Source organism: Rhinolophus sinicus, chromosome 15 (assembly GCF_057876585.1).
Source record: "Rhinolophus sinicus isolate RSI-liver-muscle chromosome 15, RSI-T2T, whole genome shotgun sequence".
Taxonomy (NCBI): domain Eukaryota; kingdom Metazoa; phylum Chordata; class Mammalia; order Chiroptera; family Rhinolophidae; genus Rhinolophus; species Rhinolophus sinicus.
In genome coordinates, this window is record NC_142515.1 from 104754451 (window position 1) to 104774438 (window position 19988).

Sequence of the window (19988 nt, forward strand, 5' to 3'; positions counted from 1 at the left end):
TTAAAAGTAAGGTGTTCAAAAATATTTACTAATTCATTTTAAAATAACAATATAAGCCCATTATATTGGTTATGATGGTTCAGAGCTGAGCCCTTGGCAGGGTGTTGGCATGTCATCATTTGGGGGGTGACTAACAAAAGGGAGCAGCAGAGGCGTCGGCCTCCTGGGGTCCCAGTGTGATGGCGAGCAGGTTAGTTCTCTTCCTCCTTAGCCGTTTATCTGCCACCACCCTGTTCCTGTCTCCCCCTCCTTCCTTTATTGCGACAGATGTAGCTACACAGTGTGTGTGATGTGTGGTAAGCTGACCCCGGGGCATCATCCTGCAGCCCCCATACCCTCACACTAGAGTGAATCTGACTGAAATCCTCTGTTTGCTTGCAGCTCGCAGATTCGCTGGTGCCCATGGAGATTAAGCCTGGCATTTCCTTGGCAACCGTTTCGGCCGTGCTGCACACTAAAGACAATAAGCATGTTCTTCAGGTATCGTGGGGACGGTGGGCTGCACCTGCATCCATGAGGCACCTCCGGGGCCTGCACAAAGTCGGAACTACCCCCAACAAAAAGGTCGTAGCTTCCAACCAGCTCCCAGGACACTGCTTCCCAAACCAGCAATCAGAACCAGACTGCGGGATGGGTTAGACGTGACACAACGCGGGCACTGAGAACTAAGTGCCTCAGAGAGAAGCGGGAAGGGCAACTATTACTCACAGAGACGGGGCCATGCATCGTCCTGAGAGCTGCTCCCAGCTGTGAGTGGGGGCATCAGTCAGTCACCCAGCTCCCGCAGGCACAATCATTACAGGACTGCTTCTGGAGCACCCACCCGAGCACCGCAGGGCACTCGTGGGTGTGTGGGGGAGACATAAAGGCAGCAGGGCCAGCCGCTCCCATAGGAGGCCTGGAACCATAAAGGCCCGAGGGCACACAGGTGGCAGCACCGGGCCACACAGCCATGGTGCGGTGACCGCTGTGCTGTGGCTCTGGCGGCATCGTGCTAACCCCCCGTGAAAACCTGCTGGGCCCTGTGTAGCATGCGGACGGCTCCACTTAAAGTGTGCAGGACGCGTGTTAGCTCCTTCACGCATTGTCTTGCTAATCCTCACAAAACTCTCTTAGCACCATTTTATAGGCAATTGCTCTGACCTTCATTTTCTTGACAAAGGTTCCGGAGCCGGAAGGGTTCTAGCCCCTGGGTCTGACCGCACAGCCAGCGTCCTTTGCTGCTGTGCTGCTGCTCTACCTGCAATTGGCAACACAGTTTGTTAAGACTATACTCAGAAAAGACTGAACTGAATCAATTAGAATTAACAATGGACCTTGATAAAAGATATCTTTGCCAAATAAGACATTGATCCTATGTGGAGAGTTGGCATTAGCTTGTTTTTATTGAGAAGAAGTCCAGCTGGAGCCCCCAGCCAGTAGTGACCCTGAATGCAGGTGCCGCGGACTTTACCCCCGGGGGTCACCTGGCCCTGGGCGTCCGTCTGGGAAGGGGTACCTGAGGGGAGGGCAGCTTCACGGAGGTTCTTTCTCGGTGGCCTGCCCTGACCTCCGCTGCTCCCAGGCCAAGTTCTTGCTAAGATCCATGTTTCCTTCTGCTCTAGCCCCCGCCCAGGCCCGCCCAGCCCACAGGTGGTAAGAAGAGAAAGCGGGCAAGTGATGACATCCCAGACTGCAAGGTTTTGAAGCCTCTGCTGAGCGGCTCCATCCCAGTCGAGCAGTTTGTCCAGACCCTGGAGAAGGTGAGTCTCGTGTTTGCAGTGTCCAAACCCAGGAGCCGGCCTTTCTGCTGTGCATCGTGGCCTCCTGCTCAAGGAATGTGTTGCTGCTTTGCACTTACTCGAGCGCCTGTCCCTGTAGCAGCGGCCTGGTCCAAGGTCATGCCAGGGGACAGAACCAGGGCAGAGTCAGAGGTGAGAGAAGAGCGTGCCCTCCTTCCCAGTGGCCCCCAGGTGCTGCTCTGCTGGCCCCATCAAGCCCCCTTTCTTGTGGGAACTAGAGCGAGGAAAGGCCTCTCCTCAGAAACCTAGAGGCTGAGAGATTGGGTGGAAAAGGCCCCCTCTGGAACCGCACTTTTCTACATGTCAGAGAGCCCGCATGGCTATGTCACAGGGGACGAGAGTCTGGGGCTGAGTGTCAGGAGTGGGGACAGAGGGCATCAGTGTGGCCAGGTCCCTGGGAGTTTGGGAAGCAGGGCCAGCAATTCCCAGATGAGCTGGGAGGACAGTGGGCCTTCTCCACCGCACAGCCGTCCCGCCCTCGCCCCTAATGGCTGCTCTTCCCGAGGAATTGATTTCTTGACTACAATTTTAAGAAAAAAATTTACCTTAAAGTTTTTTGTAATTTTGGCTTCAGTCACAGAACTTCAGAGATCAGTTTTACCATTAGAATTATAGAATCCTTAATAGAAAGAAGGAATTAGATAAATATATATTATTCATGTTGCTTCTTGCAACTAACTCTCATCAAAAGTTCCAGGATAGATTTTCTTCTGTTAAACTATGAGTGATGCCTTTTATCCAAGCTGAGTATCTCAGTTGCTGAGTTCTTCCAAATCTCAAAGGCTTTCCCTTTATTAGGATTTGTTTTCTCCATTAGTCGTTTAATTTTCCCTGAAGGGAGGGCGTCAGCCCCTCATCAGTCATGTGGGCATGCTCGTGGACTTTACCTGGGACACCCCGTGTGACATGACACAGGACGTGTGACGTAGGCGAGCCCATCCTCACTGCCTCCGCCTGCATGTGCAGTGCTTCCAGCCCTGACTGACACAAGTCAAGCTTGACTTGGTTTTTAAAAACGGGGAACTTGCTTCCCCCAGAAAGACCTTTACTCGGTTATTCTGCCTGGTTCATCCAGGAACTGACCCCTTCCTAGGGGTCTGATCCTAACCATTCCCTCCACCATTTCTGCCTCATTTCCTTCTGCAGGGGGAATGTTAGTACCTGGCCCTGCGCACTTTCTAGGACTAGGTGGAGGTCACCTCCCTGGGTCAGTCATTACCTGTCTGGTGTCCCTGTCAGGCAAACCAGTCTTCTTTCCACTTCTTTTCTTCTTTCTCAACTTTGTGTAAGAAAAATCCTGTAATGCGCATCAGAGATGGCTAGAGAAGTATTTGCTGTGCTGCCTTATCTCCTCCTCCCTTGAGAGGGATTTGCCAGATCCCAAGGTGAGTGGCATCCTGCCACGAGGAATGGCATTGTCTGAGGACAGGAGGGCGCTTGCTGCCCAGGGCCCGCCCGGTGTCCCAGCCTCCTGCACCCAGGCGCTGGGACCACAAAAGCTTAAGCAGGTTACAGAAATGCTGCTGTGTTTTCCATGAGCTTTGACATGTTCAGGGGACTTCTTTAAATACAGTTGACCTTTGAACAACCCGGGCTTGAACTGCGCGGGTCCACTTACAGGCAGATTCTTGGGGGGAGAAGGGGGTCCTGTAACCAACCCCCGCAGATACCAAGGGACAACTGTAGTTGGGGGAGTCAGAAGTTATATGCAGATTTTCAACTGTGTTGGGGGTTAGCACCCTTCACCCCGTGTTGCTTAGGAGTCAACTGTCTGTGGAACTATGGTTGAATTCTGTAATTCTGCTCTGAAGAATTATATTGCGGGGTGTCAAAAATGCCACTTTCTAGAATGTTCAATGTAGCCAGGTCTAGGAAGTGTCATTGTTAGAATTCTCAGTTGCTGAAAGCTCCTGCCTGCCAGCTGCTGCTTTTCAGCGCCCAGCAGCCTCCTTTCTCTTTTCTGTTGGAGCAGCACGGCTTCAGTGATATCAAAGTGGAAGACACCACCAAGGGCCATATCGTCCTGCTCCAGGAAGCTGAGACGCTCATCCAGATCGAGGAAGATTCAACGCACATCATCTGTGACAACGACGAGGTGCTGAGGGTACGCCTGCGGGACCTCGTCCTCAGATTCCTGCAGAAGTTCTGAAGGGGACGTCTGCGCCATTCCTGCCTCCCTGAAATCCTCCAGTCGCCACCCGGGCTGCCAGCACAGCCAGCTGAGGAGGGCATGCGAGGTTAGCCACGTCTCGGGGTGTCTTCTGGCTGAAGGAAAAAAGGTTCTGAGGGACATGAGGAGTTACAGCCAGAATCTCCTGGGCTGGGTTTCTAGCGCTGTTTCAGGAAAGACTTCTGCTTGACCTGAAGCTTTAGATTTATTTTCTTCCCAAGGCTGGCCCTCTTGAATAGTCAGGATGGTAAGACAGCTAAGAAATAGCATAAAAGTGACAGAAGCAGTTTTCCAAAAGGTTAATAGTGGGAGGGGAGGTTAAAAAAAAGAAGACTAACTTGTCTTAAGTGGCTGGTGTTGTCTTCATAGTTTCACACGCCTCGGGCAGGGGAGCTAATCTTTGATTTTGTTTTACTTGCTTGTCTACAGTGCTGCAACTAATAAGACAAGACATCCCCAAAAACTAGTAAAAACTCAATTATCTGTATTTTATATTGTGAGCCCATTTTGTTAATAAAACTTATTTTTTAGAGAACTGTTTTTTAGAGAACTGTTTAACCTACAATTTACACTGACTTAGTATCTGAAAAAAATATGAAAATACACAGAACAGCATAAACTTAGAAAATACTGCAGCAAATTTTAGTTTGGTGAGTGCATTAAATCATAACCTGGCTTTTTTTTTTTTTTTAAATAAATTCAAGATATACGGGGGGGTGCCAAAAAAATGTATACAAGTGGACACTTTGGTCAACGTTGCTCAAGCAGTAGTTCGCCGTAATCAGAAGTGTCTGGATGCTGATGGTAACCACTTTGAGCACCTCTTGTAATTGCAGAAGTCAAGGGTGACTTGTATTCATCTTTTGCTATCGGTATATATTGAGTATTACAATTTTAATTGTTTTCCTCTCTTAAAATGTGTATACGTTTTTCTGGCACCCTCTGTATTTTCTTAAATTGTATGAAAAGGTACTTCACTTCACTGAACTGTGTCTAATGAAAAACACCAGCCTTCACCTTCTGGGGAAGGGTCCTGAGCAAGGGGCTTGCCCCACCAGTTGACCTCTGCCTGTCACTCACTGCCTTTCCCACAGATTCTCAGGACTCTGCACTAAGCTGAGCATTCAACTCAGATGCCCACAGACCCACTAGGAATAATAGTAAGCTACTGCATTGGGAAAAATGCTGCTTCTGAATTGTTTAAAACAGATATTTACACGATTACATCTAATCTACTGTAGCACCATTTGTAACACACATGCCCGTTTTGCAAGTATTAGCTTGAAGTGGGGTGGAGTACAAGTCTTACAATTTGTCAACTATGGTAGCAGGCCCATCTCAGCCTGCTTTTCTTAAATTTTTTGGGCTGGTTGAAATTCAGCTGGAAGTCAGTCCTCCAACTCAGCTCGCAGCTAAGCATCACAAAGGGATTTAGTGCCCCGAGGACTATATAAAATACTAGAGAACTACTTGCTCAGGTTTTGTGGAGAGTTGGTTGGCAGTTCTCTCTCTGGAATGGACGTATCAGTGGTAATGAGTTCTTCATTAGAGGAGGAAAAAGACAACTTCATTTGCGCCATCTCCAGCTTTGCCAGGCGGGGACGCAGGAATGCTTCAGTGAATGTCTTCTAAGGTACCGGTCATTCAAATCGAGGGGCCTAGGATGTATCTACAGAATAAAGTAGGAGCCTTCAGCCATGAGAGGGGATGACAGACATTATGAGAGACTGACATGCGTGGCTATGAAAATTTTTGTTTGTAGGGGGAGGAAAATTGTAAATACATATCACATGTAGGCAAAGCTGTTTTAAATCTTGAACATGCAAAATCATTGTGTACAAAATGAGTACAGTGGTACCTCGGTTTTCTGACGTAATCCGTTCCAGAAGACCAGTTGAGTTCGGAAACGTTCGAAAACCGAGGCACTGTTTCCCCATAGAAAGTAATGCAAAATGGATTAATCCGTTTCAGACCTTTAACATCAACCCCTAAAACTGCAAATGTAGCATGAATTTTACTAGCTAATATGGATCTTTTACCATAGATCCATAAAATTTACGGCGTTCGTAAACCGAAATGTTCGTCAACAGAGACATTCAAAAACTGAGGTACCACTGCACAACATAGAGCTCAAAATAAATCAAAATTGCTGTTTTACTTAAATGTCCTAATAACGATACATTCAGGAATGACTTGTATTTGGCCAAGTTTCATTTCTGTTAAAGGGCTTCATCAGAGAGCCTAACGCACTGATCCCTTGAGTTGGTTACTAAAGAGACAAATAGTATGTGAATGCAAATGAATCAATAGACTGACAGATGGAATAATCTAGAAATTAATGAAGGTTTTAACCAGATTATTCCCACCTACTTAGTGGCAGAAGCCAGAGGCAGGACGAAGCAAAGAATCACTGATGAGAGCGGAGAGAGAATCTAGAGCTGGCCTTTCCAAGCCTGGATCAGTTACGCATGACTCTACCTAGACCTCAGCTACCTGGATACCACACCAGGCTGGTTAGTAGAAGCCTGCAGAAATGGCAAAACCTGCCCTCGAGTGCTGTCATTATAGCACTGCTGGTGGCTCTGGTGTTGGAAATGCAGCCCACTGACTATTGAGACGGACCTGGCAAAGAGTCTTAAACCTAGAAAAATTTCCACCGAAGCACAACAAAATCTTAATGATTAATTAAATAGTAAGTGAAAACCATTAAAAACAGCATGGAGGAACCTGATTTTATTATTTCTTTTCATCTAAGAAGTGATATGTCTATTGCTGTAACAGATTACCCCAAGACTTAGTGGCTTAAAGCAACAAACACTGGCTCACCGTTTCTTAGCTGGGTGCTCCTGGCTTGGCTACAGTCAAGATGTCGGATGAGGAAACTGAGGTACAGAGGTTAAGTAACTTTCCCCAAAACACAGAGCCAGTAAGTGACGTCCGCCGTACCATAACGTCGCGTGTGAGTATCGGGACTAGGAGCCGGCCGGGAAGGGGAGACGTGCCTGTCCGGTAACAGCTGCTCCCCTCCTTGATCCCCGTAGAACTTGAAGCTTTGCGCCCACTCAGTTGTCCTATAAAGGCAGGAGTTGGCTTTTCCAAACTACAAGGAAGTATCCACACAAGTAAGAGTGAAGAAACCTCCAAACTATATAATATATTCATATGAGCCAAACGGGGGGTAGCAAAGGGAGACACTTCTCTTCTCTGGCCCTGAGCCCCGTGTTTCCCCTCCAGCATTACGGAAAGGTAAGTGCTGTCCCAGTGTTTCAAGCCGCACTGTGGTCAGGTAGGAAACACCGATGGTCTCCAAGTCACTATAGTGGAACGAAGGGTAAATAACATTCCTCTTATTTAAATCTAGTATGAGGTAGAAATAACCAGCTACAATTCTCGAGAAAGTCACAGTTAAATCCTGGAGACAGGCAGTCTAGAACTGAGCCCAGAAATGACTAATCATGCTAGAGGCTACAGCCAACACTGATCATGAGTTTAAGAAATAAACCACAGTCTCAATAGCAAAAAAAAATCTGATTTTAAAATGGGTAAAGGACTTGAATAGACATTTTTCCAAAGAAAATATCAAATGGCCAACAGGTACATGAAAATGCTCTCAACATCACTAATCATCAGGGAAATGCAAATCAAAGCCACAGTGAGATGTCATCTCACACCTATTACAATGGCTGTTATCAAAAACACAAGAAATAAATCTTAGCAAGGATGTAGAGAAAAGGGAACCCTTGGGCACTGTTGGTTGCAATGTAAACTGGTGCAGCCACTGTGGAAAACAGGATGGAGGTTCCTCAAAAAATTAGAAATTAAACTACCGTCTGATCCAGCAATTCCGTCCTGGGTACATAGCCAAAGGAAATGAAACAGGATCTCAGAGAGATATCTGCACCCCCATTTCACTGGGGTATCATTCACAATAGCCAAGATATGGAAACAACCTGAGTGTCAACAGATGAACGGATAAAGATGATGTGATATACACGGAATATTATTTAGCCACGAGAAAGAAGGAAATTCTCACATTTGCAGCAACATGGACGGACCTTGAGGGCATTATGCTAGTGAAATAAACGTGACAGAGATAGAAAAATACTGTATGTTCTCTCTCAGATGTGGAATCTAAAACAGCTGAACTCAGAGAAGTAGAGAGTAGAATGGGAGTTTCCAAGGGCTGGGAATTGGGGGAAATGGAGAGCTTTTGATCAAAGGGTACAACTTCTAACTATGAGTAAGTTCTGGGGATGGACTGTACAGCATGGTGGCTGTAATTAACAATACTGTATTACATACTTGAAAAGAGTGTAGATCTTAAAAGTTGTCACCACAAAAATGGTGATTATGTGGAGATGGAGTTAACGAAGCTTATTTCTCAGTGTACACATGCATCAGATCATTATGTTGTACACCTTAAACCAGGGGTGTCCAAACTTTTTCAACGGTTTTCACCAAGGGCCATATGCAGTAAAATATACAAACAGCCGGGTTTATTTAAGTAAACTAAATATATTTTTGAAATTTGCTGCGGGCCAATTAACAATGGCTTGCAGGCCGCAGTTGGCCCGCGGGCCGCAGTTTGGACACCCCTACCTTAAATTCACAGGTTATATGTCAATATCTCATTAAAGCGGGGGGGGGGGGCACATTTGACACATATTAGACTTAAGCATTTTTGAGTCATAGGGCCATACGTCTTTAAAAGGTGTCTTGCCCACATCTTGCCTTCAGGTATGTAGACTATTTCTTGTTTCTCTTATGTTGTTATCTGAGGCCTCTGAAAAAATGGAGAATAGCCTCTGCATAATAATTCTTATGTTGCAAGATTTACCCTTCACCCTTCTACAGCCACAGTAATTATTCCTAACCCACTTATAAGTCTTCCTGACATACAACTGTGCAATCAATCACAAAGAAAAAGGAACTTTAATTTGCATAATATATACGTTTTAGGCTACTAAACACATTATCAACTAAAAGTTTGGTAACATTCTTTAGATGATCTAATGTAAATTTTAACCTAGTAACTAGTTACAACATTCACAATACCTTGAAAAAATGAACTTTGATTTCACAAAGTCTTTTTCAATCATCAGTAGGCCCGTCCAATCCTCATTGGTGAGCATTCACGAAGCACCTATTCTATTCTGTGCATTGCACCATCTCTGATGACTAGCCGACCACCATAACAGACCAAATAGAAGTTTCTCCCAAACCTCTCACAAGTACAGAGGACAGGTTCCCAGGACCATGAGCAAAAGAGTGTTTATATAGAAAATCCAAAGAAATTTACAAAACAATTACTAGAGTTAACAAGTGAAGCTAGCAAGATTGCAGAGCACTCAGTGTGAAAAAACATACTTGGGAATAGACTTGTGAAAAGATGTGTAAGATTTCTATACTCAGAGTCTCAATCTTGCTGACAGAAATTAAAGATCTGACTGCATGAAGAGATACATCATGTTCACGGATTAACGACTCAATATTAGTATTTCAATTCTACCCATTGGTAATACAAATACAACACCATCGAAATGCTAGTGGATAACAACAAAAAAGCAAACAACCAAATTTAAAAACTAAGCAAAGGACTGAATAGACATTTCTCTACTCAATAGTCTCTATTTCTATATTCTCAAAGATATACAAATAGCCAATAAGCACATGAAATATCATTAGTCATCAGGGAAATGCAAATCAAACACACAGTGAGGTACCACTTCACACCCACTAGAATGGCTATAATAAAATTTTCAATTAACAAATGTTGGCCAGGATGTGGAGAAATTGCAACCCTTGTGTGTTGCTGGTGGGAATATACAACGGTGCAGCTGCTGTGGAAAACATTTTGGGAGTTCCTCAAAAAGTTGAACATTGAGTTACCGTATGATCCAGCAATTCTATTGATAGGTATCTACCCAAAAGAACTGAAAGCAGGAATCCAAACAGATATTTGTCCACCTGTGTTTAAAGCAGCATTACTTACAGTGGCCAAAAGGTGGAAGGAACCCAAGTGTCTGAATAAGCCAAATATGCTGTGTGTGGTTATAATCCAGCCATAAAAACAAATGAAATTATAATGCATACTATAACAGATGAATCTTAAAAACATGCTAAGTAAAATAAACTGGACACAGAAGACTATTGTATTATTCCATTTATATGAATGTCCAGAATAGACAAATCTGTAGAGACAAAATAGAGGTTGTCAGGCTGAAAGGGTTGGGGGTGGGGGGGTTGTTTAATGGGTTTGGAAAGATGATCAAGTTCTGGCAATTGTTGGTGGTGATGGTTACACACTGTGAATGTACTATGGTACTGAATCGTATACTTACAAATGGCTAAAGTAGTCTTTTTTAAGTTACGTAGATTTTATGAAAGTAAACATTTTTAAATTCTAGCAGTTTTTGAAGAAATTGGCAAACTAATTCTGAAATTTATACATAGAAATACAAAGTAACTATAATACCAGAGCAGTCTTGAGAAAGATGAACAAGTTGGAAGCCTTAACACTACTTTATTTCAGACTAACTAGAAAGCTGCATGAATCCACACCGCATGGTGCAGACAAGGACAGACAAATCAGCACAACAGAAAAAGCTCAGAAAGAACCACACACACGTACACAGTCATAACATTTTCAACAAAGGCCCCAAACCAATTCAATGGAGAAAGGAAAGTCTTTTTAACCTAGAATGACTAGATATTCATATAGAAAAAAAAAATAATAATAATTAGAAGCTTAAGCACTATCACACACCACATACAAATGTTAATTTGAGATGGATCCTAGACCTAAGTGTAAAAGCTAACAGGATAAAGCTTTTAGTGGAAAACAAAGAAGAGTATCTCCATGACTTGGGGTAGGCACAGGTTTCTGGAGTCACAGCAAGCAAGAACAAGAAAAAAGTTAAAAATTAGGCCTCATCAAAATTAAAGGTTTCTTTCTGTTCCTCAGAAAACACCATAAAGAAAATGGATAGGCAAGCCACAAACTGGGAAAAATAGTCACAAAACCTGTATCTGACAATGGACTGGTATCCAGGGTAAAGAATTCCTGTAACTCAACAATAAAAAAAAGCAATGCCGTCAAGACAATGGAATGTTATTCAGCAATACAAAGAAACGAGCTACCAAACCACAAAAAGATGAAGGAAACGTAAATGCATGTTGCCACGTGAAAAGCCAATCTGCAAAGGCTACACATATATGATTCCAACTATATGACGTTCTGGAAAAGGCAAAACTATGGAGACAGCGAAAAGGGAAGGAGAGAGGGAAGGATGAGTAATAGGTGGAGCACAAAGGACTTTAGGAAACTTCTGTGGGATACTATAGTAGTGGGTCCATGTCATCACACTTTGTCAAATCCCACAGAATATACTGCAGAAGGAATGAACCCTAATGTTACCTATGACTTTATTTAATATGTCACTACTGACATCAATTGTAACAAATGTACCACACGAATACAAGATGTTAACAAGTGGGGGAGGAGGAACTCTACTTTCTGCTCAATTTTTTTCTAAACCTAAAACTGCTAAAAAAATAGATATATATTAAAAAGTCCATTTAAAAAAGAAAGACAAACCAAGCTGTGTTAAATGGGCAAAAGAGTTGTCCAGATACTTCACAAAGGAAATACACATAACGAGCATAAACACATGAAAAGGTTCTTAACGTCATCAGGGAAATGCAAAATGAAACGACAAGATACCGTTACTTCCCACCAGAATGGCTAGCATAACATTGCAGACTGACACCACCATAGATTGTGAGGCTGTGGAACCGGACTCTCAGTTATTTGTGGGAGTGCAAAGTGGGTACAATCATTTTGGAAAGAGGTCTGGTGGTTCCTCATAAAACTAAACATTTATATACCTGCCTTGTCACACACCAATACCACTGCTACGTATTTACCAAAGAGAAAAACAAATCCACAAAAAGACTTACACATGAATCTTCATAGCAGTTTTATTCAGAATAGCCAAAAACTGGAAACAGCCCAAGTGCTGTCCAGAATGAATGGACAACTGCCGTTATATTACATTTGGGAATACTACTCAGCAATAAAAGGAACAAGTCACTAATTCATACAATTGGCTGAATCTACGCCAAGTTTCTAGAAGCCTTGCATAAAAGAGTAAAAATTGTGTGACGTCATTTGTATGAAAATCTAAAACAGGGAAAACTAATCCAAGATTTTTTAAAAATCAGGACATTGGTTATGTCTGGGGATGGAGGTGGAGATTGACTAGGAAAGAACATGAGGTTTGCTAATCATGTTCTATATCTTAGGGGTTTAGGGCACATAGATGCACACAATTGTTGAAACTCAGGAGCATGTACTTAGGATTTGTGCATTTCAGTATATAAATTTTACATTAAACATAGAAACTAATATTGACCTCCAGTTAATGATGTGTGTGCTTATGTATTTAGAAGGAAATGCATTAATGTCAGTATTTACTTAGAACTAAACCAAAAACAGGGTGGATGAACGGATGACTAGAGGATGGATAGAGGGATGAATGTGTAGATAGCGATTAAGCAAGTACAGTAAAATGGCTGTTAGGTATACAGGTTTATACTGTAAAAATTATTTAAACATTCCTATAACTTTCATTATAAAATTGAAATTTTTTATAATGGAATATTGGGACCAATAGTTTAAATAAAATCTAAACAGTTTAAATTCTAACATGACAGCCCTACAATAATTTACATAATTAAGACAGGTCAAGAAGCAGATGAAACTAAATAGCAAACCAAACCTGGTCCCCGGCGAGGCTTCCCACCTTACTGATCTCTTCTGGAATCCATTCTGTGCCTTTAACTCTTCTTGGCGGGCGCTCTCATCCTCCTTTGTTAATGAAGATTTAAGTAATAACCGGGAATAGACTTCGGGCCATCCTGTGCCAGGCTTCCTGTGACTATCTGCTTCATCCCACATCACACTACCGAGTTCCAAAAGCACACAGTACTGACGACTGTTCAGCTTGTTGCCAACTATGATTTCTCTGTCACCCTCTTTAGTTTTTTTGTCAAATCATTAATTCAACAAAAAACGATTCTGTGCTTACTATCATCTGCTCTAGTCAGGAGGCTTACAATCTGGTGTGGGAAGCAGAACTATAAACCATTACAGTGTACGGTGAGGTAAAAGACAGGTCAGGCTGCTCTGATAGGAGATGGGGGGAGGGGGGGGAACAGTGACTTAAGAGAAGGAAGGTCCGTAAAGGGACCATCAGCTGAGTCTTGACCAGTGAGGTGACACTGCAGAGCCCAGGAGAGGAGCACCCCCACCTCGGCTTTTCCCCGGCTTCCCATCCCCTTCCTGTCTCTCTGTCTCCTCCAGTGCCTGAGTCAGGCCTCTCCCCTCAGGACGGCTGACCCCCCAGCCACCAAAAGGACTGGGCTCTGATAGTTAAGAAGCACCAACTAGATGCAGGTGCTAGTGGCTCGTTGTAAGTCAACAGAACAACCCGTAGCCCAACCTGGGCCATTCGAAGCAATCCTCTCCTCTCCCCTCCCTTCCTCTCCTTTGGACTGGAACACACAAACACACACACAAACACACATACACTTTGTTAAATTACTATGAAAAAATAAAAGGTGACATACATGCCACTTGCCATCCCACATCCCACACGACCAGTTAAATGACCCCTAAGTTCCTATGTAACCAAGTGGCTAATCCCAGGAGCGGACACCGGCAGGCTGCCCACGTCCACGCGTTTACAGCATCAGAGGCTCAGGTACGAGGCTGCCCTGGGACCAGCTGTCACAGCAGTCATGCTGGCCATGCATTGGTGGCGCCCTGGAATCACAGGCATCTTCTCTCAGGTCACTCTTCAGTCCCTGCAAAGGCAAATCACAAAAGACCTCCGAGCTGCTGCAGTTAGTCTCCATTTACTTTATTTTTTTACAAAATCCAATGAAAGACCGTTGTGCTCATGACTGGAAAAGGGGTGGGGTGGATGGATGTGGCATGGATATCAGAGCTTCCCCCTTCAAAGTGCCATCATTGCACAGCAGGAGCTCCCTGAGCAGGACAAGGCAGGCGGCTACGCAACAGGCTATGCCCCCCGCCGACGCCCCCGCCAGCTGGGGCGCAGGCCACCGCACAGCAGCTGCCGGAGGAGCACAGGCTCAGACGGGGCTGCCCTCGCGGGGAAGCACGTGGCCAGGAGGCCAGGATGTCCGGGCCCTGGGAGCAGACGAGGCAGGTGTTACCTGCAGGTGCCGAAGAAACCCCCGTCGATCTGCAGAGCTGTTCTCCCATTGCGGTGCGTCCCGGGGGTGAGGCGATGGCTGGATGTCCAAGGTGACGGAGCAGCATCAACGGCCTTCTAAGCACAGAGCTGGGCCTCTCCCTTGCAAAAGGCAGCAGCCGTCCTCCAGGAGCACCTAACCAGCGACCTGGAAGAGCTGAGCCCTGCTTCTTGCTACTGAGGAGAGTCCCGTGAGAACACAGCCAGTGTCCCCCAGAGCCTGCCGTGTGGGTTCTTCACGTCAGTGTCCATTCCAGTCCAAACAGTGTCCTCCTAGTTGGAAGTTCTGACATCATAACCGTCCCTGCAGCACACCTGGCTGTTCCCCGCAATCGCTGACCGTTCAGCTCCTCGTGGATCTACCTCCAGCATTCAGGGACCCAGCATTCGGGGACTCCACCAAAGGGGGCCCAACACACTGCTCCTTTCTCACCATGTCCCACTGAAGGTCAATTTATGAGTTCCTCACATTAAAATAAACAAGATAAAACTAGCAGCCACATACAGAGCTCAAAACACCACACTCTTTGGCTTCCCGGAGGGAAGAAGGCTACTGCTTAAAAGAATAAAGTCAGAAGGAAAGGCTGTTAGAAAGTTAGGATGCAGAGTCTGCACCCCTTTGTGAGTTGCTGAGAAGCTTCACTCAGTTCCCTAGGTAGTCGCCTCAGCAGGGGAGCTACAAGATGCCAGTGGGCACGTCTGCAGGGCACGTCCTCTGAGCAGCCCTGGTCCGGTTGCCGATGAGACGTCCCTCAGGTCAAGCAAGCCCTGCAGTGGGTGGTATCTACAGGACAGGGCCTGGCTTCAAGGCAGTCCTGGAAGAAACCCCCGGGCACAGGCAGGTCACAGGACAATGTGCCCCCAAGAAATGGCAGCACAGGGTGTCCAAGTCTGGGGACGACAGAACTGGTTTAAGGCATGTGCATGACCCAGACAGACCTGAACTTTTGTTCAGTCGCAGGAAACACCTACACTCAGCTCCACTGGAAGAAAGGGGGGTCCAGAAAAATGGGAGAAGTCATGGGCTAAATCCCTGCCCAGCGCCACTCACACCTTCTTCTACTGCCACCGCCACCAAAAAAAAAAAAAAAAAAAAAAAAAAAAAAAATTGCTTGTTTCCTTTTCAGCCCAGGGAATAGAAATTTAAACCTGGAGTGGAAAGTTGTAATGTGGGGTGAAAACGCCTGTTAAATTTCAGGCTACATTTGAGCTGAACCTAACAAATACCTTCCCGTTGTTCTGGCACATACCAAGCTTCAAGGGGTCCTGGCACCAACCAGGCATTAGTGATCCAAAAGCTACAGATAACATAGGATGTGGGTTCAGACAAAGGAGGGGGGGAGGTGAATTTCACCAAGGTATTTATCCCAAGGCAGGTGCCTTGCTGTAAGACTTCCCGGCCAGCCGGGTGGGGAGCCGCAAAGGACGCTCGCTCGTTCTACGCCACAGAGACACGCTAACCTGCAGACCACTCAGGCCACACCTGCAAGTGCAGCCTGACAGTTTTCCGTTCTCTAACATAAGAGACAACCTTCAGGAAAGCCTGAAGCCAAAGCACATGTTTTTTAGAAGGAGGGCTGGAGAAAGAGCCGTTTGGGAGTGCCGTCTTCAGGTTTCCTTCCTTCCTCATTCTTCTTTCAAACAGGGAAGAGAATGGGAGAGCAAGGACCAGCACTGAGTCCTCAACACCACTGCACCCAGCCCCGGGAAGCTCAGCTGTTCCCAAAGGTCCTCCAGGACTCAAGTGAGAGGAGACGACAAGTTGGTTGGCAACAGAAAGGGGAAACGAACAAACTGACAGGTCCTGTCTCGTCCAGGGCCCTTAGAGGGCCAGCCCGGCCCTTCCTGGCTTCCGCACACAGATGCCCCTGGGAAGGATGGAGATGACCTTTCAGGATGAGCCAGATACCGTGAGGCTGGATCCATCGCCACCCAAATACACAACATCAGGAGTCTCGGTGGGTCCCTCACTTTGTGAGACAGGCAGGAACTTCAAATAACCCCGCAGTGTGTGTGTGTGTGTGTGTGTGTACACATATATGTATATATATACACACATATATAAATAAGCCTTGAATGGCAAATCTGAAACTTTTTAAATAATAATAGTTGTTACTGAATTTAAAAACCACAAACCAGCTGTCCTGGGCTTATGAACTGTGTGAGACTCTCCAGAGTCCCCATGTCCTCAGTGTCAGCTATCAGTCAGTGCCCTGTGTAGGGAACCCCAGTGTCCTCTGACCAGGGTTCCAGGCCCAGTGTGGCCAACTTCAAGAGCGAAGCAGCTGTTCCTAGTCTTGCTGCCCCCTCTCCCAGCGGAGGGACGTCCCTGAGGTCCTGCAATGGCTAGGACTTAGGAGCCACTTCCCTCCTCTGCCCCTCCTCGCCCCCAAACCTGCAATGCCCCTAGATGAACTTGAAGCACTTGGTCTTGTCGTGGGGCAGACGGGTCTTGAAGAGCACAGAGTCCACCCTGAACTGCGTGTACAGCAGGGGCATGTAGCCGTACACCTTGACAAAAAAGTTGATACATTTGTGCCGCTCGTGAAAGTGGGAGTCATCATGGGAGAGGGCCTGAGGGCATCCCGGGCATCGGAAAGTCCACCGTGAGGTCACCTGGGGACAGGGAAGGAGAGCGCAGAGTGAGAATTGCGGTGCTGATCCCGACAGAAGTGCCTCCGTCTCCACAGTGACGATGGCTGGTGCCGCGTTCACTCATAGCTGTCGGGCCAGAGCCAGCAGCGCGCTCTGCCTGCCACCGTGTACCTACGTCATCAGTAAGGGTGCGCACCACTCACGGCCTACACGTGCCAGATGCATCACAAGCCTTCAGTGCCTTGTGTCACCTGTCCCAGCAACCCTACTTCTAGTGTTCATCTTGGTCACACAGGAAAATGTAGGCATAAAGCTGTTCATTTCATCAATATTAATAGCAAAATACTGGAAAACTACCCATCAAAGGGGGACTGGTTAATTATAAAGTACTACACATCCATTTCAAAAGATGTTTAAGAAAATCATATTTAAAGACGTGGGAAAATGGTCATATTATAGTTTAGTAGTTATTATGAAATTTCAAGCAATTAGAAAAGTGTGAAGAATAATGTCACAGTTTCACTACCAACAGTGTGGCAGACCAAATAACATAAGAACCCCTCAGCACAGAATACCTGAAAAAGCAGAATATATAAATCGTTTCTTTAAATATATGGCTGAGCTTGTAAGGAAAGAAATGAAATGAAATGTAATGAATGAAATAAAATCCTCAGAGGCCAAAATAAAGAAAAAGCCTGAATCTAATGAGATAGCCAGGAGTGTGGATTCTTTTTCAGGCTGGGGAAGCAAGAGCCGTGAATTCAGATTGGAGACTTTGAAACACTGGGACCCACCGGAAGGCTGTGTGGGCTGGAGGCAGCCCCACAGAGAGATGGTGAGGAAATGTTTCCTGCTCCTTCTCAGCTCTAAGTGGAGAAGGAAACAGCACCTCGGAGAATTTATAACCACAGCTGGCCCTCGCACATCTGAGGCTAGAGCTTCTGTTACTTGTGTCTTGAAAAGCCCCAAGGTGCTCATTTAGCTGAAACGGTCTCAGGTAGGCAGGCAGTGACCCCAGGCACTGCCTGGGAAGAAGCAAATGCAAATCCTCTCAGGTGTAAATTCAGGCCTCAAAGAAACACACAAGCAAAATCCCAAAGAGTATGATCTCACAGTTAAGTCACAAAAAAAGGGAATGAGCCACATGAGGGAGAAATCTGCAGAAACAAACCACAGAATCAGACCCCAAAACACTGCAAAATAGCAGGATTATGAGAGTGACTGACTGTAACAATAAATGTATATCACACTATGATGACATTTTGAAAGGTTTCTTCAAGTTTGATGGAAGAAACAAGGGACTATCAAAAAAGTCCTAGGATACGAAGAAAAAAAAAACAAATAGAATAATGGAAATGAAAAGTATATTGAATTAAATCAGACACTCAACGGATGGGTATGAAGAAAAAATCAGTGATGAAAAGGATACTAAAATGATTACCCAAAATGGAAAATACTGACAAAAAGCTTTCAAAAAAGACAAAAGCAAGGTTAAGAGACATGAAGTGATACTGTACAACTCCATTGATATAAAGTTTGAAACAGGCAAAACTGATCCTGAAACAGAAAAAACACTGACTTCCTGTCATTCTCCCGCCTCCTCTCTCCTTCCTGCTCCCAGAGCTGCGCCTTCTGCCTCCTGGAAGCCCACATCCTCGGACGGGGAGGTGGTGTGGGAGAACCTCCCGCTCTCAGGAAGACTCCCTCATGAGAGCTCAGGGCCACCTGAGGGCAGATTCCGGAAGCTGGGCGGAACTGCAGGGTCGGGCAGGAGAGGAGGACAGGACCGGCCGCAGTAGTGACCACAGCAGACACATCCGTCTCCCCTCCTTCCCCCCTCCCCTGCGTCCGAAATGGGGCTTTGGAACCTTTCACCCGCTACGCCCCGTTCTGTTCAAGCTCACTTGTGCAACACGTTTTGTATTTATCCCTGTTTACTGAAGACCAAAACCTGGCTTGGAGGCAGCCAACATGTATCTCTTCTCTAACCTGTCCAGTTAGTGGGAATTTTGGTAAGAGACTTGCAGGGCGTAGATCAGTCTGGGGTTTTTAGGCCAGTGGTCCCCCCAGGTCCAGAGCCTCCCTTAGGGCCTTCATCGGGGAAGCAGGTGCAATCTCTCTGGCCTCATTCCACGTGTTCAGCCTGTGCCCTGGGCGTGAACTAGTTACCCAGACCAGCAGGGAGATGGCCGTGCACCAGCCAGCCCTTCTGCCCCGGAGAAGCATGGAATGGGGTCCAAGAATGTGGGAACCATGAGTTGAGAGCACAGGGTTTACTCATGTATGGCTCTTTGTTGTATTTGTTATTATTCTGCTACATGACATCCTAGTTTTTTGAGCAAAAACTAAGGCAATCCAAATAAAGGATGGACTTTGGTAATATAATGTATCAATATCGGTTCATTAATTAGGATATATGTACCATACTGATGTACGATGTCAGTAACGGGAAACCATGCAGTAATACGGGAATGCTGTATTATCTTCACAGGTTTTCTGTAAATCTAAATCTACTTTAATACAAAAAATTTATTTTAGGGGAGGGGAGGGGGTTATCACTGTGTGAGGGATGTAAATGATAAATGTCTAACTATTACATTGTTTTGTACACCTAAAACTAATCAAACAAGTTTTAAAAAAAAAAGTTTAAAACAATTTATTTTAAAAGACATAGCGTTTATGGATGCATACATAGGTGTATGCAAAAGTATAAAGAAAAACTATGAAGTGGATACCACTAAAGGCATGACAGTGAGTGTATTAGTTTCCTAGGGCTGCTTAACAAATTACCATAAACTTAGTGACTTAATGAAAAAACAAAAATGTATTCTTGCACAGTTCTGGAGGCTACAGGACTGAAATCAGGGTGTCAGCACGTTCCTCCTCTCTCTGACGTCTCTAGGGAACAATCTGTTCCAGGCCTGTGTTGCCAGCCATCCTTGGCTTGTAATGATTGCTGATATAGCAATAGTTATCATATTACATAATTAGAGTACAATATTATGTCTATGTTCATTATACTATGCATTAGATCTCTATGGCTTATTTACTACTCATTATAAGTTTATACCCTTAAACATCAATCTTACCTCCCTCCAAATCCTTATTCGGAATAAAGACTCTAGAATTTACGTTCTAGATCATGCACCTTCTTGAAAAGAT

At 45.2% G+C, this 19988-nt stretch overlaps 2 protein-coding genes across 13 annotated transcripts in view; one reads left to right on the forward strand and one right to left on the reverse strand.

The window, feature by feature from the left end:
• The window catches only part of INTS9 (integrator complex subunit 9), an 86703-nt gene extending 82217 nt beyond the window's left edge, over window positions 1–4486 (forward strand). Inside the window, exons 15-17 of the mRNA XM_019733114.3 lie at window positions 382–480; window positions 1605–1742; window positions 3754–4486. Coding sequence (XP_019588673.1) covers window positions 382–480; window positions 1605–1742; window positions 3754–3930 — 414 coding nt within the window. The 3' untranslated portion in view covers window positions 3931–4486. The remainder of the gene's footprint in view (window positions 1–381; window positions 481–1604; window positions 1743–3753) is intronic.
• EXTL3 (exostosin like glycosyltransferase 3) overlaps window positions 1360–19988 on the reverse strand; it is a 114992-nt gene continuing 96363 nt past the window's right edge. For 5 of the 12 annotated variants that reach the window (XR_016019060.1, XM_019733110.3, XM_019733112.3 and 2 more), the window contains one exon: window positions 13854–16847. Coding sequence is in view for 4 of the 12 variants with exons in the window: in XM_019733110.3 (XP_019588669.2) it covers window positions 16638–16847 (210 nt within the window). In the remaining 8 variants the exon portion in view is untranslated. Of the gene's footprint in view, window positions 4047–5425; window positions 5877–6777; window positions 13819–13853; window positions 16848–19988 lie in introns of those variants that run through there. The other 7 variants (XR_016019059.1, XR_012498153.2, XR_016019057.1 and 4 more) reach the window with 7 other exon arrangements.